Source organism: Manacus vitellinus, unplaced genomic scaffold (assembly GCF_001715985.3).
Source record: "Manacus vitellinus isolate BGI_N305 unplaced genomic scaffold, ASM171598v3 scaffold_124_pilon, whole genome shotgun sequence".
NCBI classification, from domain to species: domain Eukaryota; kingdom Metazoa; phylum Chordata; class Aves; order Passeriformes; family Pipridae; genus Manacus; species Manacus vitellinus.
In genome coordinates this window covers 397,645-422,009 of record NW_021938921.1, presented here as the reverse complement: position 1 = coordinate 422,009, position 24,365 = coordinate 397,645, and the positions used below count along the sequence as shown (strand labels likewise).

At 53.2% G+C, this 24,365-nt stretch overlaps 2 protein-coding genes across 2 annotated transcripts in view; both read right to left on the bottom strand.

The window, feature by feature from the left end:
* Positions 1-147: 147 nt before the first annotated feature.
* LOC103767563 (arf-GAP with SH3 domain, ANK repeat and PH domain-containing protein 1) lies at positions 148-14,036 on the bottom strand. Its single transcript, XM_029965927.1, has 18 exons — positions 14,028-14,036; positions 12,188-12,274; positions 11,906-12,006; positions 10,514-10,583; positions 9,999-10,086; positions 9,483-9,531; positions 8,956-9,119; positions 8,598-8,731; positions 7,847-7,938; positions 5,836-6,013; positions 4,884-4,969; positions 4,434-4,549; positions 2,669-2,736; positions 2,101-2,208; positions 1,751-1,967; positions 1,232-1,371; positions 460-582; positions 148-230 (listed from the first exon to the last, which is right to left on the bottom strand). Exons 1-18 carry the CDS (start codon positions 14,034-14,036, stop codon positions 156-158), a joined length of 1,905 nt encoding a protein of 634 aa, XP_029821787.1. The 3' UTR covers positions 148-155.
* A 474-nt stretch (positions 14,037-14,510) lies between these two features.
* Positions 14,511-24,365, bottom strand: part of LOC103767551 (fer-1-like protein 4) — a gene marked incomplete at its 5' end in the record, with an annotated part of 36,746 nt that continues 26,891 nt past the window's right edge. Inside the window, 9 exons of the mRNA XM_029965926.1 lie at positions 14,511-15,445; positions 15,951-16,051; positions 16,678-16,955; positions 18,801-19,042; positions 19,303-19,401; positions 20,323-20,408; positions 21,414-21,592; positions 23,286-23,440; positions 24,187-24,357. Of these exons, the coding sequence (XP_029821786.1) occupies positions 15,265-15,445; positions 15,951-16,051; positions 16,678-16,955; positions 18,801-19,042; positions 19,303-19,401; positions 20,323-20,408; positions 21,414-21,592; positions 23,286-23,440; positions 24,187-24,357 (1,492 nt within the window). The remainder of the gene's footprint in view (positions 15,446-15,950; positions 16,052-16,677; positions 16,956-18,800; positions 19,043-19,302; positions 19,402-20,322; positions 20,409-21,413; positions 21,593-23,285; positions 23,441-24,186; positions 24,358-24,365) is intronic.

Here is a 24,365-nt window from a genome sequence, read left to right as displayed (position 1 = left end):
TGGGCTGCCGTGTTCTTGTCTTTGGGCTGGCTGAGACAGCCCACAGGAGGGGTGGGCTGGAGGATGAGTGCTGGGGCAGCAGAAGTGAGTGCAGATGGTAGCTTGGAGAATTGCATTTTAAGCAGTTGATCAGATCTTCTTTCTTGAAGCAGCTCCTACTCGCTGAGAACGTGAACAAATGACGCAGGGAAGGCTCCTTCCCTGTGGGGCTGCCCTTCAATCCACCCTTTCTGTGGGGAGACAGGAAGGAAAAGAAGCAGTGAGCACAACACAGGGGCATTCAGGGGCATGAGGAACTGGGCCCATAACAGCTTCCTTTGATTACCAGGGAAAAGATGGAGAGACAGATGCACAGCAGGAGATGACAATGTGTGCAACGGTCATGGGACAGAGGTGGGACATGTCTGGAGAGGGGATCATGTGCATCCAAGTGCCAGCTACATGCACAGGTTCACTCACCCACCAGTTGCTGTCCTCCTTTTCAGACACCACAATGACCTCTCCTCTGTGGAAAGTCAGCTCATCCTCCCTGTCAGCGTCACAGTCATAGAGAGCGCGAACCCTGTGGAGCAGCCGTCGGTTCTGCAGGGAGAGAGCATCGTCAGACACAACTAAAATGGTGCCACTGTCCCGATCCTAAAGGCCCTGGCAAAGGTGTGAAGAGCAAGGATGAGAGACTGGGAGATTTCCTGTGCAGAGAGGAGTGCAGAGGTAGCAGATCATCTGCTGGGAGTTTGGGTGGGACAGGGGCTCCTTCTGCTGGAACATCCTTCCAGAGGCAGCTGCTCCTCTGCCCCAGAACTGTGGCATGTGCCTGTGCAGGGAATGGGGTCCCCATTCTCTCAGGACAGGTCTGTGTGAGGAGTCAGTGGTGCTGACTTGTGTCACCACAACCCTAAGACCAAGCAACCCAAGCAAGGTGTCCCTAATTAAAGGGCTCTGCCTCTGCAGTATCATCAGGGACAATGGTGTCCCCTGCAGCCCAGAGGGGCAGGGCCAGTGTGGACACTGCGCTCTTGTCCATGTCTAAAACTGCACTCCCTGACCTGACAACCTGAAATCACGAACACGGCAGGGGTGGCGTTCCCAGTACTTAGCAGGGAGATGTCAATGCCAGGGAATCACAGAAATGCTGGAAGGAGAAGTTGCTAGGGCCAGCAGCAGCTCAGGTCAAAACCAAAGGGGATAAATACTGGCAGACGTGGGAGCTGAGCTGACCCTGACCACCTACCAAACTGCTCCTCTGAGGAAGTGGGACATTCCAAGCATGGCCAGAACATGGATCTGGCTCCTGGAGAGATCGGTGTGGACCAGGCTCTTCTACTTTGCTGGGGCCAGACGTGCAGAGGGGGTCCATGGCTTTCAGGGCACCTAAAACACAACCAGGCTGGTTCATCTGCTCACGTCTTTCATCACAGGTGGACAACAGCAACCACCACTGTGAGGCAACATGGTGCAACATGGTCCTCCACAATGGTACAGTGTGGGCAGCAAGTACCCCATCAGTCTGGGAGCTGGAAAGGGGAGGGACTGGGGACAGTTGTGCTGCTCTTCAAAGCAGGGATCAGTGCTAGGTCAGACCAGCCAGCCTTGGACCCTGTAAGTCCTGGGCAACCCATGGCACCAGACAAGGCCTCCCACCCTGTTGGGGCCCAGCTCCCTCCCAGACCCCACTCTGCTGATGGGGCCAGGCTGCAGCAGCAGCAGCTCACCCTGCCAGCCCCCCCAGCACCCCACCACAGGCTCTCACCTGGCTGTGCCTGCTGGGGCTGGGAGTTGGATGGATGGATGGCGAAGGGGGCCGGTAGGTAATTCCACGGTTTGTAGGTGGTGGAGGCTGGCGAGGGGCATAGGGTCGGCCACCCTGCCATTGTGGGCACTGCCTCTGCTGCCTCTGGCCTGGGGACAGCAGCAGGGGGGTGGTAGCAGCTCTGGGGATGGGCAGATCCCCTCTTCTCAGGACCCATCTGAAAGGGAAAGGGGGTTTGCAGGTTGGATGGGGGGTGTACAGGTGGGAGGGAGAGCAGCACCCATGTCAGTGCCGGCAGCGAGGCCGCAGCAGCACACACGGGCCCAGCCCAGCCCCTCTCAGCACCTCACCTTCTCATCCAGGTCTTCATCACTCTCAAACATGTCATCTTGTCCCAGCCACCGCTCGTATTCCACATGGATGTGGGGGTTGAATTGACTGCTCTGGGCCTGCAGCAGCTGGGGCACAGAGCAGCTCCCTGAGGACCCACCAGACCTGTCCTACCCCACCAGCTCCACAGGCCCCATATCCAACCACCCACCCTGCAGGGCAACATCTGCAGCTGCAGGCAGTTCTCCCCAGCAGCAATGGGCCATTGCCAAGGTCTCCAAATGCACAAATCAGGACGTGGAAAAGCCAAGCCTGCACTTGCTGAGGAGATGCACAGCCCCAGCACAGCCCCAAGTCCCCCTGCATGATGCAACCCCTGCCTGGCCTGTCCTAAACTGCCCTGAGGGACCCTGTGCCAGTAGGACCAGCACCCGCCCTCCCTCCTCTGCATCCCACACTGGCACTGGAGATGCTGAGGGGCACAGGGGGCCCTGTGGACAGGTCCACGTGGGTGTGGGTCCCTCACTGCTCTCTGCTGCTGGGACGTGTCCTGAAACAGGAGGAGTGGTGAGACATGTCGTGCCTTACCAGCTTTTCACACAGGGAGTGTCTCATCCTCCTGGCAACATCCAGGGCTGTCTCTCCTGCTCTGTTAGCTGTGGGGGAAGCAGCACCTTGAGGCTCACGAGCCCATGCTGTGCTCAGTGAAATGAAGAGCTGTGCTGTGTTTGGGGCAACTGGCAAAATAAGCCCAAAAGAAGGGACAGCCTATACCCAGGAGCAGAACAGAGGCTCAGACCATTGAAGGATGGTGGGGGGAAGATGAAGAGCATAGGAGCTGAGACACACAAATAAGGAGAGAAAGGAGTAGGAGTAAATCGATGACTCGCAGAGATGAGACAGGACAGAGAGGACAGAGGGACAGAAGAGCCTCACTGCCAAAGCCTCAAGGCTACAAAACCAGAGGAGCTTTGGGCAGACCTGGTGTATGTGTCCTGATGCCTAATGGACACCCAGGTCCCTGTGCCTGCAAGAAGGGTGTGAGTGCAAGAGCCAACAAGCCACAACCATTTTACTTCGGTTTCACTTTAAAATACAACTCCTTCCACTGCTTGGAGGTCTGAGGGTGTGACCTGTGATGGTGGTGCTGTCATGCAAAACCCCTCCTTGCAGAGCAGCAGCATGAGACTGGCTGGGGTCATGCAGGCTGGGAGGGTTCTGGGGAAGGGGGAAGGTGGGAGAACGAACAGCAAGAGGTCTGTACCCAAAGGGATTGCAAAGCATCCCCAGAGCAGTGCTGGGGCCTGCACTGTGGACTCAAGGTTCTTGAGGTGCCAGTGTTAGTCAGCAAAGGCAGGTCAGGCCCAACTGTTCCCAGCATGGCCAAGGCAGTGATAAATTTGGCTGCCAAAGCCCTGTGCAGCTGGGGGGACACACACCCAGCCCCTACTGGTCTCTTTGTCCTCCAAGGGGCTGCTCCTGTGCTGCCCAGAATGGGAAATGGGATCATCACAGGATCACCCCAATAGGCAAAGCTGAGTGCACCTGCCAGCTCAGCTGATACCTAGCAGTGGGAACACTTGTGCCCTCCCATTTCACCCAGGATCCTAGTTTTTAAGCTCACTTCTGTGATGTGAAGAGGAGATTTATGGGCAATATAAATGGTTGGACCTGTGATCTGGGCACCAGAGCACCAGCACACACCATCTCAGAACCAGTGCTTTGACAATTCTCCTGCCTGTGCTCCAGCATTGAGGTGTTGGGTTTGGAAAAGAGTTCAGTGCCTGTTTTGGCTTCTGCTGTGCATGTGCTGTGTGTGGCAGAGCAGCTCAGGCAGTGTTTACCTAGCTGGACTCTGCCAGCTTGGCGAGCCCACCCCAGTGCAGTCCCACCAGCAAGGGGGACAGTGAAGTGGGGCAGAGACACAAGCTCCCTGGGTCAGAAGTACCCCAGAGCAAACTGTTTACTCCCTGGGGAGCAGAGAAGAGCATCCCCTGCTCACAGCTGGAGAGCAAAGCCACTGCTTCTGTCCCAGGCTGTTGAGAGCAGGAGCCTGTGAGATGGGAACACCCCACTCACGGGGGGCCACGTGCACCCCAAACCAGTTTGTGAGTGCTGCTGATCCTGGAGAGCCAGCCCAGAGCAGTGTCAGAGCAGAGCACCTTGCAGGACACGGGCAGAGCCTGGAGCTGATGCTGTCACCCTGCGGGCTGAGCTCCCCACCCACACTGCCATCAACCTGCCTCCCCCCAGCCGAGCTCTGGCGCTCTGGCAGACCAAGAAGGTGTTTCCAGAGAAGAGCTGGGCAGACATTTCACATGTGCACAGGGCCCAGGGTCCCACGGCCACTCACTGATGGTGATGTCGGCTCTGGCCCTCAGCAGCAGCGTGGCACACTGGGGTTTGTTGTGGGAGCAGCAGTAGTGCAGGGCCGTGTTCCCCTCCGCCGTCTGCTGCACCAGGATCCCACTGCAGCACAGGGGGACAATGTCAGCATCTCTAGGAAGAGCCACCAGCCCTAGCCCCAGCAAACACTGCCTGGTGAGAGCACACGTGTCCTGCTTCCCACCTCACCTGGAGGTGAGTCACCACCATTGTCACACCTCAGCCCACGGGGAACAAGGGAACCCCTCTGATCTAGGGGTAGTTACCCCAAGCCCAACCTAAAACTCGTTTGCTGGCAGGTTTTCCCTGCTGATTTCTCTCTTCTTTTGGGAGGATTTTGGAGATCATCAGTCTTGCACCTTTCATTAGGGGTCATTAAAGTCAGCCATGACAAGCTGACTGGGTGGGATGAACTTACCTGTTCCGGACAAGAAAATCAACAATATGCAAAGAAGTTTGATCAGACAAAAGCACTGCCAGGTGGAGAATGGTCTCCCCAGGTTCCTATAACCAGGAAGAATAGAGCAAGGATGAGACAGTGTGTGCCTGCAGTGCCACTGCAAGCAGGAGCCCTGTCCTTTGGGGCTGTCCTGACACACTTAAAATCCGAGAGGTGAGTAAGTTTAACTGTCTCTTCAGAGGCCACTAAGGCTGGTGAGAACCTAGTTAAAATGGTGAGCTTATGCCTTTATGAAGAAGAATCAGTCATCCCCTTTTCACATTTAGAAACCACAGCAACCAAAGGTAACTTTTGGCCCCAGGCCACTAGCTGAACTCTGCCAAGCCCAGGATCTCAGCAGAGCCCTGGGGTGTGCAACAGCTGCTCTCTGCAGAACTGCTTCTCACTCACCAGTTTGTCCCAGCATATCCCAGTGCTTCTTGCTCACTGCAGCATTTTGCTCCTTTGCTTTGAGGACACCCACCAGCAGCATGCCTGCAGCTCCAGGGATTCCCTGAATCCCTAACAACACTCTCTTCCTCCACTTACAGCAATGACCCACACTGAGGTTTTGCAGGAAAAATTGCTGCCCTGATTTTTCAGCCTAGAGTAAGACTTGGATGTCCCAAGAAAATCCACTCAGAAGTTTACAGGTAAATCTCAGTTACAAACTGGCCTTGGAAAAGCCTTGGGCTTGTGGTTTTGACTCCTGTCCCCTCCACACACAGCATGAGGAGGGTTGTGGGGTCACAGCCAGAAAATCCTTCCTCTACTGTGACATTCCTCACCCTGCTTGAGTCTGCCTGTTGCTTCCAGCTCATACAAAGCACCATTTTCATCAGAAAACTGTTCTCTCTCAGGCACAGGGACCCTTGTGGACAGGGGAGAGCAAAGCTGTTTGCCATAGGGCCTGTGGGGTGGGTGGCCATACCTGCAGAGGGGCCAGCATGGGCTTGCTCAAGTCCACGTTCTGTGCATATGCTTGGAGCAAAGCAAATATGTCCTTGTCCTTCACGGCTCCTGGGAGGGCAGAGTGCTGAACAGGAGGGCTCCTCTTGGCATATTTCTTCTTGACATATTTGGAAATAATGAAGTCCTTCCGAAAGGCCCTTGCAGAGACCAGCCAAATGAGAGTTAGGGGCTACAGAGCAACCCAGCGAGCATGTCAGGCCCCCCTCCCTCCTCTCCCTCCACCCCAGCCACCTTCCCTCTCTCTCCCTCAGCCCTGCCAGGCAATGTAGCACCTCCTCTCCCTCTGTCACATTCCCCAAACTCCTCTGCATCAGCATTCTGAATAACTCTCACAGAGCACTGTGGTTTTCTTAAAGCTTCCTCTCTGCAGTTTTAAAATTTATTTTGCATAATTAAGCAAGACCTTGACTTTCAGGCAGTTAAAGTGCCATGGCCTGGAGGTGAGGATTCCTGCAGGCACCGAGGGAAGCCAGAACCAGGCCCCTGTCTTTCCCTCCAGCAGGGATCTCTCTGCCTTCATCCAACACCCTGAAGTCTTGTGATTGTCTCCTTTATCAAGGCAGAGACAGGAAGGGTCGGTGCCTTTCCCCCTCTCCCAGGCACTCTTTGCTTTCCAGAACCTTCTCCATTGCCTCTGCTCCAGCATGAGGAGACCTGACCCCTCTGCCCTTCCTGGTGGGAGATGCTCAGGGGTGCCATGGGGATTTACATACACTCCTGGTGATGTTTTATGCTCTCTTCTTCCTTCCCATCCTCCCCAGCCCTGACCTTTGCCTTTCAGACCCCTCTGCCCTCACAGTTCAGTGCTGGGCTCAGATCCCTGACGGTGAGAATGAAGGGAAAGAGCAGAAATCTCAAGGATTGGGAAATGCCATATGGTGTGAACTGGCCAGGAGTATCCACGGGTCAGGAACAGCTTCCAGACTAGGACCCCCTGGAGCAGGGGAGAAGCCAAGAACAGCAGAAGCAGTTGCCAGCCAGAGGATCTAGGGTGGCTGCAGGTGTCTTAGGGGGCAAAGGAGTGCTCCAAACAGAAAAGGTCATTGAGGGAGAACCAAATTACTAATTTCATGCAGTTTCAATTTTCCCAGCACACAAGTAGAAGAGCGGATCTGGCAACTTAGATCTTGACCACACTGTTCCAGTTGTATTTTCCTGTTCTCCCAGCTCTCTGATGCTCTCTCCCTGCTAAGTGCCATTCCTCACTCACCCATTCCCTGCAGAGTAGGTCCACACTGTCCAAATGGTACCATAGTCAGGACTTACAGCCTTGTAATGGAACCTAATTATGCCTGCTCTGCCTACCTGTCCTCCAGCCTCTTGAAAGTCCCTTCAGCCCTGACAATGTTTCCCAGCTCTGTGCTTCCCTCAGGAGCGCTGCTGCACCTCAGGTTCATGGCACAGCACCCTGGAGAAGCCCCCAGCTCATACTGGTACCAGCCATGCCACCAGCTCTGCCCTGTGCTCTGCAGAGCCTGGGGGCACACCGGGATGAGGGATGGGAATTCCCACATCCTCAGCTACTTGCTTGCTGTGAGTGCTGATCCCACCAACCTTGGGCCACAGCCACTGTACACAGTGAGCTGCTCTGCACATGCACATCCCTGTCACCCATCCCCCTGAGCCCTCCCACCCTGCTGATGTGCAGCCAGAGCCACCCTGCTCTGCAGCTCCACTTCGGTTTTAAATTTTCCCTTCTTGCCTTCTCCTTTCCAACACTGGCTCCTCAACCTTTGTCCTGACCTCAAGGCCAATCCTTGAGTTATCCTGCTGGCTTTTCCTCACTCTGCTTCTCTCATTTATCAAACTTTTCCAGCTAAGCTTGATGAAACTGCTCCTGAAGAGAAGTGACAGTCTTGGGAGGAGGCTGAGCAGTGCCATGGTCCTGGTCACTGCAGGGAGCACACTGAACTGTGTGTTCAGTGGTACCTAACCTCCCACAGAAAAACAGCTCTTGCAGAGCGACTCACATGTCACTGTGAACAGTGGGCTTCAAGGAAAGGTTGTGGAGATTTGCTTCCATAACATTGTTGAAGCCAGAGTTGCCGATATTCCTCGCCAGCTGCAAAACAGACAAAGAAGAGGTGACAGGGGACACACAACAGCCATGGAGAGGAAGCTCCAGGTTGAGATCCTGGCCAGGTATCAAGGGGATGCCAAGGGGTACCAGGATGGGTGTGCCCAATGGCTGGAGGCTCTGCTCTACCTCCTGCTGCTGAGAACTCCCAACTCCAGCAGCACAACCAACCCCAGAGTCGACCCCTGGGCTCAGAGCTGGGCAAGCAACTACCCCTGCAAAAAGCCTTTTCTCCTGCCCTGCTCCCCAGCAGCAGCTCCCAGCACAGCCTGACCAGACCCATGAGCATTGAGAGCATTGTAGCCCTAAAGCAGCCCCATGCCAAGTCTCCAAGCCCCTGTCTGCCCCATGCTCTGCCCTCCCCCAGTTCCAGCTTGGCCCTGCCCCACAGCTCCCCTGCACTGGGGGACACAGATGAGCAGAGGGGACTGAGAGGGATGAGTGACCCATCAACAGCAAAATTACCCTCCTCTCCTCCTTGAAGATGACAATTCCTGACACAATAACCACTAAACCCTGGGAATTACAGGTTGGTATGGATCAGTTCAACAGGTAAAAAAACCCCATGGAATTCACTTAGTTTTAAAGAGGCCCCAGCAGAAGCAAGAGAGGCTTGAGGACAGAGCACTCTGGCAGCATCCTACCAGCAATTCAGAGGTTGCCAGCTTGTCCAGAGACAGCGATTGGATGTGGGAGAGGTGCACACCCATGTCTCTGTGAATCCCAGAGCACCCACTGCAGATCAGGATGCCAAAGTTAATGGAGAGCCAAGAGGGATCTGCAGGGACAAGACCACAGGGCTTGTGTGCATCTCTTGCCTCTCCTCCCTGCTGGCCCACCCCATGGCACAGCTCCCCAACAGGACAGAGGGGAGAAGCAAGACCCCAGATGCCTGCAGGTCTTCAGGAGCTGGATGCCATTGGGGCAGGGCAGAGCAGTGCCTGTCCAGGGGGAGGAAGCACGGGGGCAGAGGGAGCCTCAGGACCAAGGGCAGGTTGTCACCTGGGGCAGAGCAGTCGCAGCACTCCCTGTTCCCAGGCATTCCTCTGAGCTCCTCGAGGATGACCCCGGTCAGCTCCTCCCAGCTGCTCTCCCCTCCACCCTGGGCCTTGCTGAAGGCCACGTTCAGTGCCCCCTCCTTGCTGTTGGTGAGGATGGACATCCAGCTGCAAGGGCAGGGAGCAGATTAGGAACAGGGTCCCATGGGCCCTGCCCAGACTGCAGGGCAAGAAGGGCAGCAGGGCTTGTCCCACTGTCACAGGGGAGATCCCAGTCTGCTCCAGTCTGCCCCAGTCTGTGCAGCAGCCACCACACACAAAGGTCTTGCCCAGGACTCCACCAGCAGACTGGTTGCCAGGAGCATCCTCCCAGCTCTGTGTCCTCTCTGTGACCAGCAGTTCCCCTGGAGAGACTGGGCATAGTCAGGATGCAAAGGGCATCAGCCAAGGGGTTCCCCATGCTGCTCAGTTAGCCAACAGCCCAGCTTGTCCTCGGAGCCAGGGCAGTGTTTCTGGCACTGCAGTACTCACATGGCACAGTCCTGCTCGTCCTCGGCCTGGAAGCGGAACGTGCGGTTGTCTGAAACACACAGAGCCTCCCCTGACACCCTGCCGGCCCACCCTGCCTGCAGAGCCTTCAGGGCAAGGAACAGCACCCCTGAGCTGGGCTCAGCAGACCTGAGAGCAACCTCCAGCCCAGGCAGCTGGGCTGACAGCCCCTGCCCGGTGCACCTCAAGCAAAGGGACCTGCTCCTATACCAGGAAGGAGGGATACTGGAGTTACTTTAACTGCAGCCCAGGAACTACACTTGTGTGGTCTCCAGGCACCCTGCACTGCCCCACAGCAGTGTTTTCTATCCACCCCCCACGTGTGCATCACTGCTCCTGAGCAGAGCTGGCTCCTGGCACAATTTCCCCAGGGTAATCCCCCAAGCTGGCCCAGAGATGCAGAGCTTCCCCTCATCCCTAACACACCGGTTGAGTGCCAAGCACTACCCCAGCTTCAGGCCCTTCCCAAAGGATCCATAGGCAGGTACCAGCACTCACAGGAAACCACATCAAAGCATTTCTTGTCACCCATGTTTGGCTTCACTTGGCAGGTCAGTAAATTCAGCCTGGCTGGGGGGCGGCTGAGCTGCAAGCAGAATGAGGAAACACTTCAGTGCTGTGGGGAGAAGCTCCACCTGGCTCTGGAGATAGACACATACCCAGCACTTTGTCTTGGGTTCAGCTCTCAGAAGCAATGCAAGAAATAGTGACACAGACCATTTCTTTCCCAACAGCCACCCCATGCTTGAAGCCAGGTCCCCAAGCTCATCCCCTCCAGGCATGAAGGCAGACAAGGACCTCCTGTGTTTGTCTAACACTCTGTGGGTTGCAGGGACTTCAGTCTCAAGAGAAAGAGTCCTGTGCCAGGGCAGTCCAGCAGGGTAAGTAGCAGGCACAAGGGGCCTGACAAGCCCCAGGAAGCCACTGGAGTGCCCAGCAGCAACAGGCTCTGCAGACCCTGAGGGGCAGGGAGCAGCTCCCAGTAGGAGCAGAGTGGAAGAAGCAGTTCCTACCATGCTGTGAAAGATGGTCAGGTAGCCATTGCTGATGGTGCATTTCCTCTTCTGCCAGACTTTTCTCAACCTGGAAGTGAGTGGAGGGTGAACTGAAGGACAGGCACGTGGAGGAGCAGCTGTGCAATGCAGTGCAGCACTGGCACAGGCAAGAGCCATGCGAGGCCCAGCACAGGCCCACAGCTCTCAGCAGACACAGCTGAGCTTCCACAAACTGGGTCTGTTGCTCTCGGTCTGCTCTGAGCTGAGCAGGATCTGTCCTGTGGCACAAGGCAGGTTTGTACAGACAGGCAGCCCCCCACACTGCTGGGGTGGTGATACAGGAGCAGAGCAGCAGTCAGGGCAGCAGGACCTGCTAGCAGAGCAAACATCCAAGCCCTTCAGCTCCAAACTGACCATAGGCTGCTTTCCTGTGCCTGCCACTGTCACGCAGGGGAGAGGTGGGAGAGATACATCCACAGGGTGAGGAGATACTTCAGCCTGTGGTGAAGGAGACTCCCGAGTTCATTATTTTCTGTACAGTTTCACGTTTTTCTAGGGTACTTCACAGTCCTTTCCAGGTATGCAAATCTCTCTGTGATTCCCAACAAGCAATCTGGTGGGAGATAATCCTCTTTTCAAAGACAGTGGAGTGCTTTCCAGGCGCTCAGGGTGCTGCTCCTGGAAGACCCTGCTGGCTCTCTGCCCTCTGGCCCACAGTGCCCTCTCCAACACCCATGCTGTGTCTGTCACCCCACATTTCTGCTCCTTCCCCTAATTCTCACCGTCAGGGATCTGAGCCCAGCACTGAACTGTGAGAGCAGAGGGGTCTGAAAGGCAAAGGTCAGGGTTAGGGAGGATGGGAAGGGAGAAGAGAGCATAAAACATCACCAGGAGTGTATGTAAATCCCCATGGCACCCCTGAGCATCTCCCACCAGGAAGGGCAGAGGGGTCAGGTCTCCTCATGCTGGAGCAGAGGCAATGGAGAAGGTTCTGGAAAGCAAAGAATGCCTGGGAGAGGGGGAGAGGCACCGACCCTTCTTGCCTCCGTCAGCACAAGACTTCAGGGTGCTGGATGAAGGCAGAGGGATCCCTGCTGTAGGGAAAGCCAGCTGGTTCTGGCTCCTCACAGTGTGTGCAGGAGTCCTCACCCCCAGCACTTGCAGGGTTTGGGAGGACATTGCTCAGCTTCAGGGGAGAGGAATGTCCTCAGAGCTAAAAGATGGACACAGGCTGCTTGGAGCTTTGTGTTGAAAGCTGTTGGAGGCTGGGACAGTGTCAAACACATCTTCGTGAGTGCTTGTCCTGTTCCTCTGCCTTGTGGCCAGGGAAAGGAGGCTGGTTTCAGTGGCCCTAATCTGGCCCCAGGTCACCAAAGTACAATTGAAAGGGTAATGTTGATCCCAACTTACCCATCACTTTTCTTGAGGAGGGTCCCTGACCTCTCTGTGCCATGCTGCTTGTTCCCTTGCAGCTGGTGCATGTTGTGTCCTGCCTGCCTTTTCCCAGGGTCCTGGCAGAAGGAGAGAAATAGCAGCAAGGTCCCACCCCAACAAAACCACTGCCAACCAAGAGTGTGGCCTCGCAGGACTGCCAGGGACCCTCTGCTCCCCCAGAGCTCACCAGAAACCCCACAGTACCAATGGGGAGACATTACATAAGCAGCTGCTGTGCCATGAAGGATCAGACCTTACCTCCTTCTGCTCCAGCTGTGATGCCATTTCCAGCTGATGCCGAAGGGAGCAGAGCTGCTGCTTCACCTGATCTTTGTCTGAGAGGCACTGGAGCACAGTGAGCCTCTCACATGGTAGCAGGAGGCTCCTGACTCAGCAGCCCCAACTCCTCCTCCCGGGTGCAGCAGAGCTGCCCCCACTCCACCCTCTGCCCCCACTGACCCCTCGCTCTGTGGGACTCACTGGGCCCCATTCCTGCCATGGGAGTTTCTGCTGTGCCCTGGTATGTGGTATGTGAGGAGGGAGGCAGGCATGTCCCAGCACCAGCACTCCAGCAACAAGACCACAGGAGAGCAGTCTGCATTTTCCTGTGTAAACAGCTGTTTGCAGTGTAAAAGCAACCAAGAGCCCGAAGGTCACACTGCAGTAGCTGTTAGATATTTATTTTTTTTTCTCTTGGTAGCATCAGGAATTTAAAAAATTAAAAAGTCTTCAAGTTATCAAAAGCTGATAGAGCTTGGCACTGGAATGTGCCCCTGAAGCAGAGCCTGGGGGGTTGTCTGCATGATGGATCTGTAAGATGCTGCTTGCTGTGCTCAGTTACCTTGTTCTGGGGTGGTGCCTCCCCTCTTTCTGTTATTTACATAATGACTTTTAATATGAATCATTACAAATTACAGAACAAGCAGGGTAACACACCTAGAGCAGACTGATTCAAACAGAGCAACAGATGCCCAGAGGAGACCTGCACTAAAGGACCAGGAGACACAAGTACAAGTGGTGGTGATACTCTGCAAGTCTGGAGGGTGGAGGAAGATGAACAAGACCAAACAAACTGGAATGGAGATCTAGAAATGCTGGGAAAACAACATAAATGCTCTGCTGTACTTGAAGGACGTCCTAGCCCCTGGGACATGAGTGCTCAGACTGACTCTGAAAACATTGCCACTTGGAAGAATGTCCTCCTGTCTCCAGGCCGTGTCTGACTGACAGAATGCAAAGTCAAATGCTAAAGGTCACAAGGCTTACAGGATCTGCCCCTGAGGAAACACATTAAGAGCTTCAGTTGGCAGCAGCTGGCATGGAAAGCCAAGAGCATAGATGAAAAATCTGGACATCTGCAGAGCAGCTGGAGGTTTGGCAGAGGAATAGGCTTGTGCCTCCTTGGTACACTTCTTTACACTTGTTCCTTCTACTCTGTGTCCTGGGGAATGGCCTTATACTTTTCCTGCTCCCAGTGATGGCTGCCTTTTTTCCCCTCCATGGACCACTATGTATCAGGAATTAATGATTAATAGATGTGAAGAGCTCCTCCCCCACCCTCCCACTCAGTGTGCACACACAGACACAGATCTGCAATTATAAACTGAAATATTTGGAGGAAGCCTGAGGCAGACACAATTTTAAGTCACAGGGAGACCCAGCCTGGTGGTGTGGTGGGAAATGTGTCTGGTGGAGCGTGGCTGAAGGAGCCAAGGGGCTGCTTTGGGGGTGTGCACTGGGTGTGCTGGGGTGCACTGAGTTTGTTTGCATGGACCAGTCACTGCTGGAGTGCACCAGGTGTGCTGGGGTGCACTGGGCACTGCTGGGGGGAAAGGGGACTGTTTGTGAAGGCAGAAAAACTGGGGGTGACACAGCACTGTCACACCCCAGGGCCTTGCTGTAGCCCCAAGCAGGTGCATGGCTGAGCCCTTTGCAGCCCATTTCACCCCCACTGTGCAGCCCAAGGGTCCCCTGGGGGAGAGAGAGCTCCCTGTTTGCCATTCTGTGGACCCCATCTGTGGCTGCTCTGGCCCCCCCAGGGGAGCACCATGTCTGCCCCACACTCACTCCTGGTTTCATGTCCAGTCAGAGTCCTCACCACCTTCATACCTACCTGCCTGCCTCTGCCCAGACAGTTTCCTCCCCAGAACCTACTCCATTCCTGCCCCATTCAAAAGGCAACCAGGCAGGTGCCTTTGCTATAAAACCCCATTGTCAGTTAATTTCTTTGGAAATGCAGCTGTCCTACTGGGCATCATCTCCTGCACCAGGATGAGACCTCTCAGAAGGAATCTATCTTGTCAAAACCCTGGGTGAAACACCTCCACTTGAAATCAGAGCACATCAGGGCTTGTCTGTACAGATGACAGGAGCCCCGGGGCACCAGAGACCACGCTGAGAACAAGTCTCATTTAATTTACATCAGCCCAGCACCAAAGTCAGAGTCGAGTTCGTGACCCCCTGCTGTCCCAGCGCCGTCCTTGCTGCTGTGCTACCCAGGAGGGAGGTGAAGGGGCACTGAGGACTGCAGGCAGCAGCTTGTCCCCCAGCTCCAGAAAGCAGCTACAAAACACAAACAGCATCAGAGAGAGCAGCCAAGGAGCTTTTATTCCTGAGGAAATGAAGACCCAAAATGAAGTTGAAGCAAGCCTGACTCCAACACAGGACACGCAGAAAAAGCTGTTAAGCAGTTTGTAAGGAGTTACAACCAGAAAGACCATGTCCTAGAGAGTGTTACCACACCCAGAGCCAACTCCAACACCAAGAGTTGTTCCTGTGCTCTTGGCACAGCAGGAAGCTTGTGGCTACCTTGTCTCTGTCATCCTTCTCCCTGCAGAGCTCCATTCAAAGGTCTTTCAGGTCCCACCTCCACCAGGACCCCGCACCAGACCCACTCTCCCCCTGTACACTGTGTTTTGAACTCTTCAGGCAGAGGTCTGGTAAATGCCAAGTGTTGTCAAGCCAGGGCATGGATGGCTTTGCATGGCCCCATCTCTGCCAGAATCACCCTCAATGGTCAGAGCGGTTTCAGCTGCTATGTCTGTGTCCAGCAGATTCCCTTTTCCCACCCTCCCGCTCCAGTCCCACAATGAATAATTTTTTTCCCCCCGAAGCTGTAACTGTCTTTTGCCTAATATAGCAGGTTGGTCACTTGGTTCCTTTGCATCTCATGGGTATGTAGCATGAAATGTGACTCTCAGAAAAAGGTTGCTTCTGCAGGTCTCTCACCCTGAAGGTTGCCTCTGAACCTGCAGGGTTTTATTAAACTTTCTGGTCCAATCTCAATTCCTGCCACAATCACTCTTGTCTTTGAGTAGTCCTGTGCTGGAGAGCATTTATCCATTGATGATCTTCTCGCTGATGTATCCAGGCATGGTGTAGATCAAAAGAACCAGGAAGATGGTCAGAACAGTGACAATGAACAGCACTATTATATATTTCTTGTACCGTTTCCAGATAAAAAACACAAAGGTCTTCATGGGATTCACAAACCAGTTGAAAGACGTCTTTGGCCGGCTAGAACAGGAAGGGAAGAACAGATAAGCACAAGCTCAATCCACAGAGCAGCACACTGGCCCCTCTGCTTTGGTGTCCTGCTACTCTCATGAATGACCAGCTCTTCCTGCTGCTTCCAGGCAGCATCCCCTCGGGGGCTGCAGTGCCTGTGGAAATGCTGGGGGCAGCAGGATGGATTCCTCAGAACAGCCCTGCAGAGTTGTCCTGCACCAACAGGGCCAAGGGGTCCCTTCCCATGGACAGAGCTGCCCATTGCACAAGCAATGTTATGGCACAGCTGCCTTGAGTATTGTCCCAAGATCAGCCCCGGGCCAGGTGCTGCAGCAACACGTGGACCCACTCGAGCCCTGGAAGCCCTGGCAGTCCCAGTCCTGCAGTCCACACTGCCCAGGGCCCCAGGGATTGCTCTCAGCTCCCTGAGTAGATGCTCCCAGTCTCCTTGCAAACAGCTGCTGAGAACACAGCACTGTCCATCCATGCTAAAGGTGATAACACAGATACTCACTTGGGCTTTTCCAGAGGTTCAGGCTCTTTCCGGCCCAAACCAACAGGACTTTTTTCAGCCTCCTCCACAGTCAGCAGCTGGAACTCTGCTTCCACCTTACCCTGGAGAGGGAACATGTCTGAGCCACATCTGCCTCTGTTGCTTCACAGCCCAGCCTGCTGACCATACAGCCTGCCACAACTGGGTATTTTTCTCCCATTTCCACTTACAGATGCTCTGAGCTTTTTTCTTCATTAGCTACAGAGTCTCTTACTTCACAGCCCATGGAAACTGTGGCCTGGTCAGACACAACTGTTTTGCACCCAAGGAACTGTATTGTAATGAACTCCTCAGCTACCTGGATCTGTCTGCAGCCTCCCACAGTGGCACTGAGAAAACTCACCCTTGGGGACACACAAGCAGGAGTAGGGGGGGATGGACACATGGTCTGGGGCGTTTCAGGGGGAACACTAAATTGAGGAATACCATTCCTAAACTGTGATAGCACCCCTTAAGGAGCACTGCTCCTTGGGAAGCTCAGAGGAATACATGAAGTTGGACACTCCTGCATGCCACGGCAGCTGGCATTTCTGGGTAGACCAAGTGCTGGATTTGTAGCAGATGGAAGAAGTCTCCACCTCTGCACGAGGTGGGTCACTCTGTAGGTGATGTGCATGCAGGACAGGTTGCCATGTCAAGGCAGAGGCCAAACACTGGCTCTGCCCACCAGTGCCAGCACCACACTTACTGTCAGGAGGTACTTGTTCCCACTGGGGTCTGTGAATTCCATGTCCTCTGGTTTGACTGAGCTGCTCCACTTCTTTTTCTTCTTCTTCTTGCACTCCCTCTCCTCTCTCTCCTCGTCTTCTTGATCTTTGAGTTTGATGAAGGGCCACCAGCCCCTCATGCGCTTGTTTCGGAAGATGGAGAAGCGAGGTGTTGCGTTCTCCTTGGCCATCCTGATGGTGCACTGCTCAGAGCTCTTGGCTGCCCTCACCATGTCATGCAGCTTCAGCTCGATGGAGCCTGCAGGCACAGTGAAGACCTCATGGTGAAACCCTGAGCTCAGCCCCACACAATATTTGGCCTTCTGTCTCCGCCACACTCCCTCAGCCTCAAGTAGATCCCAGCTGCTGCAATGATCTAGCACATTTACAGATGGAGAACCTGAAGCTTTGCATAAGACAGGACTAGCTCAAGAGTTAGAGACTAAGAGGCAGAAGCCCCAGGGCTTGTCTCATCTCTGATGCAGCCAGCTTGGTATGCATGTGCTAGAGTGAGTTATTTTCACTCCTTTACCATGTCCCACCCTGGTCTCCTCACACGTCCAAGCTCATCTTCCTCTCTCATTCCTGCAAATGTCAGTTAAAAATTATAAAATCTGGGAAATGCTTTAAAGGTTTCAAGTTTGTCTTACCTCTGCAGTTCATCTGCAGTTCTTACATCTACAGCCTCAGTTCATTCCTTGTTCGGCCTTGTGTCCCTGCTCTGCCTGGAATGAGCTCCTGTTCTGCTTGGCACTGAGCCCATGCACCAAATCAACACTATCATGTCCTGGGCTGTATTGGCAAAAGCAGCCAAGGGATGTGTGTGTTTTCTGCTCAGCTCCAGTGAGACAGCACCCAGTTTTGGGCCCCCAACACAAGAAAGGTATCAACCAACTAGAGAGAGCCTAGTGGCTGAGACAGCCAAGGCTGGACTATGTGCAACAGGAGGAGGGGTGAGAGATGTGTATGTTCAGCCCAGAGAAGAGAGGACAAGAGGAGATCTTGCTGCTACAGCCTAAAGGAGGCTATAGAGCAGATGGAGCTGGACTTTTCTCAGAGGTGAGTAATGAAATTACATAAGGCAATGGACACAAAGTGCTGCAAGTAACAAAAAAAGAGAATTATAAGAATGCTGCAGCCAGGAAAAGTGTCCCAGAAGGGTGCTGGGGCCTCCAGCCTTGGAGATACTCAAAACTCACCCAGACAATGCCCTGAGCAACCCGACCTACTACCTGCTTGGGGCAGGAGGTTGCAATAAACACTGCAGAAGCCCCTTCCTGCCTAGAAGTTCCTGAGATTGTACATGCCAGAAATCATTGGAATTGCTATCTAACACTTTCTTCAGTGTCTGAGGAGCATGGTTGAACCACTGGAAGTGCCTCATGGAGGTAAAGCCCCTTAAATACACTATGGAAGTCTGAAGAATAGAGTTTTAACTCACCCAAGAGAGAGTAGGGCAAAGGGACTGTTTTTTAATAGGAGGTCAAAGTTTGAAGAAGGGACAACTTAACAGAATGCTACAAACTTGGGGAAGTGGGAGAGAATCAGCAGCACTTATGTTAGCATAGGGTGGGTGGAATCATCACTAGGCCAGTGATGATCCAACACCAGGCCTTGCTGCACACCCAGCTCAGCAGGTCTGATTACTGGGAAGTACCAGAGCATCCAGGAAGCTCCGAGCTCCTGGAGACAGGGTGCTGCAACTCCAGCAGAAATAGTCTCACAAAGGTTGCCAATCCCTGTGCTGGCAGAATAAGCTCCTGGGAAAACTGCTCCTTGGCCCAATCTTTGGGATCTGCAGATCTAAGTAAGAGCAGGGAAAATGAGCAAGTTTATTGGAAAGGTTTTAAGGAAGCAGAATCTGGAAGTCCTGTGGTGTGACAGGCCCTGAAAAAGGACCCAAGGCCCTGGGACAAGCATGCAAGCATGTCTGTGTAGGAGAGGTGTGTATCTCCAGGCTCTGTCTATAGCTCACATGTGAGATACTAGCCCAGGTGACTGCTGAGCTGACAAGTTTGATCTGGTGTTCCTGGTGTCCCTTCTTAGAGAACCCCAGGGAAACACTGTAATACTCCAGCAAGGTGAGGGACAGGTCACTCCATACCTAGAAAGTCATTGGCTGAAATCCTGTCGTAATCCCAGACCTGGAGGACCAGAACAGCTGGTTCCCGAAACTCTGACTCCTCCACAGAGAAGACAGAGTCCTTTTTCTTGTAGGTGATCTCCTTCTCGGTCGGGAGGTAGTTGAAGCGGAAGATGAACCTCCAGTTGAAATTGCCTTCCCCAGTCAAGGAGTTAAAGTGGACATCCGTTTCCTGCTTGTCGTGGTCAAGACCCTTTATCCAGCTGCAGGAGAAACTCAGTTACCTCTGTCAGCCAGCCCCAAAGGCAGAGCAGAAGGATGGAAGGGCTGAACTCCATGAGGATAGCAAGAAAGGAAGGGTTGAAGAATCAAACCAGAGCAACACGGGATCAACGTCTCTGGGGGTACAGCAGAGGACTGGAGTGAGTACCTCATGCCAAGGCAGGGAGGTTCAGAGGTTCAGAGAAGGCAGTGAGGGTGTGGGTCAGGGAGGGTTCTGGCCTCTCCCTGGATCCTGTCAGACCTTTTCACGTAGATATCACTGGAAGTCTCTCCCGTTACTGGGTTGACATCATCAAGAATGACATTGTCCGTGTTCCAGATGATCACACGCAGCTCATAGCTGTGGGAAGGACACAGAGATAAGTGAGCCACGTGCTCTTGTCCTCGGTGCCTGGGAGGGCAGGTCAAGCCCACAAGGGCAGAGCAGCAGGACGTGAACCTTCTTAGCACTGTGGTTCCCTGCCAGGGCTCCTCTGGTCAAGCATAGCCCAGCAGTCTCACTGACAGGCATAGACCCCTTCCTGGGCACTACAGTTGTAATAAGACAGACACCCACAATCAATACAGGCAGCTTTTGCAAAGCAAATCCCTGGTGAGTGGGAAACACACTCAGCACTACTAAGCCGTAGGAGCACAGAAAGGCTTGGGCAAGAAGGGACCTCTGCAGTCTCTGCTCCAAACTCCTGCTCTAACTTCAGACTAAGTCAAATTGCTCATGGCCTTGTCTGCATGAGTTTTTAATATCACCAAGGAAGAATATCCCAGCACACCTCTGAGTCACTTTGTCCCTATTCCAGGGTAGCTTCATTGGGAAAATGTTTTCCCTATATGCAGTTGGAGTGTTGGAGTTTCCCTTGCTGCAATTTGTGTCCATTATCTCTTGTCCTTTCAGGTGCACCTCTGAGAAGAATCTCAACCCTTCATCTCAAAAGCCCCATTAGATCCTTGAAAAGAGCGGATTTCCTCCTTCAGCTTCACTTCTCCAGGTCCCCAGAGGACATCTGTCCACCAGCCAGAATAGACTCAATGAGTAGCTCTGACCTGGGTTTCTATCACATTCATGTCCAGCTGTAGAGACATTAGCCTGCCCTTCCCAAACCCTTGTGCAGCTCCAAGCACTTATGGCTCACTCTGACATGCTCAAGGGACCATCCTGAGAGGAGGGCTGCATGCCAGGCAGGGCCCCATGGCACATCCCAGCAGCCATGGCAAGGGACAGTGACCCTCCCTGCAGCTCCAGCCCCACCCAAACAGGCACTACCTGACAGGCAGCCGTGGCTTGATGTTGACGGGCGGCGGTGCAGGGACGTCGTTGGGAAACATGTCAATCCACATGTGCAAGGAGCCCTGAGGAGAGAAGACAGCAGAGAGACTTCAAAAGACAGACCACCCTCCAGCTCTTCAAGGAGCAAGGACTTGATCCTGCACAGAAAGCCCTCACCAGAAAGCCACTGCATTTTAGAGTGACTGGTGATTGGATTTTAGACGGGGGAAAAATTAAAGCTGCCAAAAATTGATTATTTCTGCTCCCAAGAAAAACCATTTCACCAGCACTGAATCCATTTCACAGAGAGGCAAACACGTCCCTCTGTCTTAATAATGGTGATGTAAAGCTTAAGCAAAACCAAGAAAACTAAAAAAGGTCTGACTCTGCCCTCTCCACATGCATTTCCAGTGACAATCAAAGCCAGAACGACTGCAGAGCTCTGCTTTGTGCAGATCTCCAGTACCTGAGGAAACAGGAGATGTTCAGTGCAGGACATTAAAATGCATGAAAATGCAGTTCAGATGACTGCATTACATAAACCTGAGGATGGATGTTTCTCCTCCAGCTCACAGTTATGTTGTGTCCCAGGGAGAAGCCAAGGGCTCAGAGCGAGGCACTTGCATAGGCACGAAACAGCAGTGAAAAGGGACAATGCAGAGGAGGAGGCAGGGACACCATCACATGGTGGCAGGGCTCAGAAGGAAGAGCAGGTCTATTGGCACCCACACAACATCCTCACCAGAGCAGTGCTGCACAGCTGAGGAGACAGGGAGGACTCTGGGTACCAGCACTGTGAACACAACATCAGTGGAGAGAGGTTCCTTGAGGAAAGGGTGTTCAGAAGTACTGTGAGAGGTCAGAGGGGCAATCTGAGCAAAGGACAACCAAGTTGTCACTTCGTAGTAGGGCCAGCCATCCACAGACACAGCTCTGGTCACCCACTCAGGAAGGAGCAATGTGTAGGATTCATGCCATGATGAGGAGACAGAAGGACAACAGGAGACCAGAGAGGGTGCAAGGAACTGGCTGCTTAGAAGGTCCTTCCCCAGAACAACATCTAGGCTGGGCACAGAAACACACCTCACCTGCACAAGCCCAGGGTTCTCCGGGTTGTACAAAGACCGGATTTCCACATGCTCTGGTACCAGCTTGTACCCATATCCTGGCATCTCTTCCCAGTGCTGCAGGACGTACAAAGCCTTATGTTCATCATCCACTGACCAGTTCCCATCTGCCACTCCTCTCTTGTTCCTCACAGAGGCCTCTGCAGCAGGACACAGCCAGGGAGAAGATGAAGGTTTCTGGTCAGCAACATTAGTCACCGGCACAAGTAACAGAAGGTATGGACTGTACAGACAAGCATCTCCCCAGAAAAACAAATGGGGAGAAACAGGAGGGCAAGGATGAAGGGAATGAGTTCAACATGTTGCAGTGATGAGAAAAATGGTAGGCAGGAAGACAAACAAGCCAAGAGAAATATAAGGAAAAGGGTAAAAAAGAATTTATTATGGCTCTGGGAAAAAGGTCCATAGGACACGGAGAAGGATGTGACCCTCTGGGGCAGTCTTTGTGGTAGCACCAACAGATCCATGGATGAATTTTTGCCCTAGAAGTGCTCCAGGAAAGCATTTCTTGTCACTCAGCAGGACACGCAGCCGTGCTCTCCTTTAATGAACACTTTGTACAATTAATTGACTTGTTTGGCACAGTGAAGCCAAACAGCAGGTCAAGACCAAATCCTGCTGGTGGGAGAAAAGCAGGAACCAACAGGTGAGGGCACAATGATCCACCCACCCCGGGTTTATGGAGAGCATCTGCCTTTGGAGATCAGTCTGAGACCTCAACCATTCCAAGCAGTGCTGGAGCACAGCAGAGGTTCACGGGGCACCAGCTACAGCCACACTGGAACCAGAGACAGCTCTCAGGGAACACCAGGAGAGCACCTCGTTTCTCCCTCCCCAACTACCCAATGACCTGAAAAAGGGGAAAAAGGGCTCCTTTGGAGTCTCTTTGCCCTCTCCTGAGTGGGATTTCTTTCCCCTTCTTCTCGAAAGCCACAGAGACCAGAGAAAACTGAGGAACAGCTGCACTGAAATGAGCAGAAGGTAAAGCTGGCTATACATGTAGGTGTCTGCTCTCTGGGCAGGTCAGGCCAGGGATCATCCTACCTACAGGCTACATAGCACTGCCTTGCAGTACCCAGCCATCCACAAGCAGGCCACAGCTGCTCCAGCCTCTGCTCCAGGCTGGATTCAATTGCACAGGTGTTGGCCACAGCAGGGCCTGTGCTCAGGGAAGTTCTCCATCACTGCTGATGGAGGCTGTGAAAGGCTGGTATGTTCTTGGACATCTGTGGCCCTGTTTTAGGGTTTGTAATGCCAGTTGGAAGGAAAGAAAAACAGCAAAGCAGAAGCAGAAGCTGCCCACAGGTTAGAGATTGACAGGAGTGAGGAGCAGTGTGGAGCCACCCAAGGCGCCCACAGTCACTGGAAGCAGAGAGCATCCCTGGACAAAGTCAGCTAAAAACAGGAAAGGAGACAGAAAAAACATCCCCCCTACAAAAAACAAAACAAACAACCCACAACCAAAAAAAAGGACTTCAGTATCTTGCTGATGGTGATCACAAGCAGACAAAGGTACAGCTTTGTGCCAGTGTCAGACACTTCATCAAACCCCCATGACCATCACCACCCACCCACAGCCTGGGAAACCACTTTGGGACCTAATGGCCTGGATCACATCTTCTCCCAGTGCAACAGTGTCATCCACTGAAACCAGGGCACTGAACACCAAGGATGGTCCCCGTCGTGACCCAAAAAGCTGTGCATGCAGTGCACAGAGTGGGGGCAGCCAGCCTGCACACCTCAGGGAAGAGAAGCTGGCGGCTGCCAGACCTCCCACCAGCACGGGCACTGCTGAGCACAGGGAGCCACCATTGTTCACCAAGCCCTCTGTACCTTCAGGAAAAGCCTCTGGAGGGACCTTGAATATCTTATTGTCCACTTTGACCTCCTCCCATCTGTACTCTGGAGCAGGAAGTGAGTTCTTCTTGCATAAACTATCCAAGATCTGTGTGGGTTTGAAAGCATCTCGCCACATGTTGTAGCCATTTCTGCATGGAAGGGAGAACATCAAAAACTTCTTCAGCTTAAACACAACAGGTTTTTTTTCTTGGCTGTGAAACACCCTGTCTTCCCTGCAGCACTGGCTATTCCACTGGGAAAACCCCAGGTACAGAACAGCTTGATGAATGGAAATCTTAACAACTCTGTCCCAGAACAATCTGGACTTGCACCCTACAGAACCATTAGCTTCAGGGCAGCAACAGGAGCAATCCCAGTTGCAGTTCCTAAGTGGGAAAGATGTTTTAGCTGTGCTGGGGACTCAACTCCATGCCCACAGCTAATCCTCCAATAGGAGAAGAGTTGTTTATGGAACACCGGTCAATGACACCAGAGAATCCATATGGAATGAGGCCAACGGAAGCCTGATGTTCTGAGTGTCAGTGCTCACAAAATCAGCTACTGCCAGAGAAACTGCTGTAGTTTCTGAAGGAGGTCACTGTCAAGTGAGCACTTGTCTCACAGAACACCAATGTGAAAGCATTAAAGAATTTTTTTGCTATTTTATGTGAAGTATATTAGTCTGCTGCAGTAGGAATTAGAGCTATCACAGGAAGTGTAGCAGGTAGGAGTCTGAAGAGATGAAGATCCATGTAACTTGTAGTGAATCTGTGGAGCAACTGATCAAAGGATAGTGCAGATGCATGTTCTGTCCTGCAGAACAGGAGGAGCTCTGTTGCCCACACATGGCAGGTGAGAAGGAGTTTCACACCCAGTGTGTCCCACCGGTACCTACACATCATACTGAGCAGCCACTCCACAGTTGGCTCTGTGCTTGCTGTAGAATCGATTCTCCAAATCAATCTTGGTCTCCCCAATCAGATCATCAGATCCAACTAAATCATGGTCAAATATTGCCACAGTGAGTTCTGATTCCATGGGAAAGGAGACTGTCAGCTCCACAACTCTGCACAG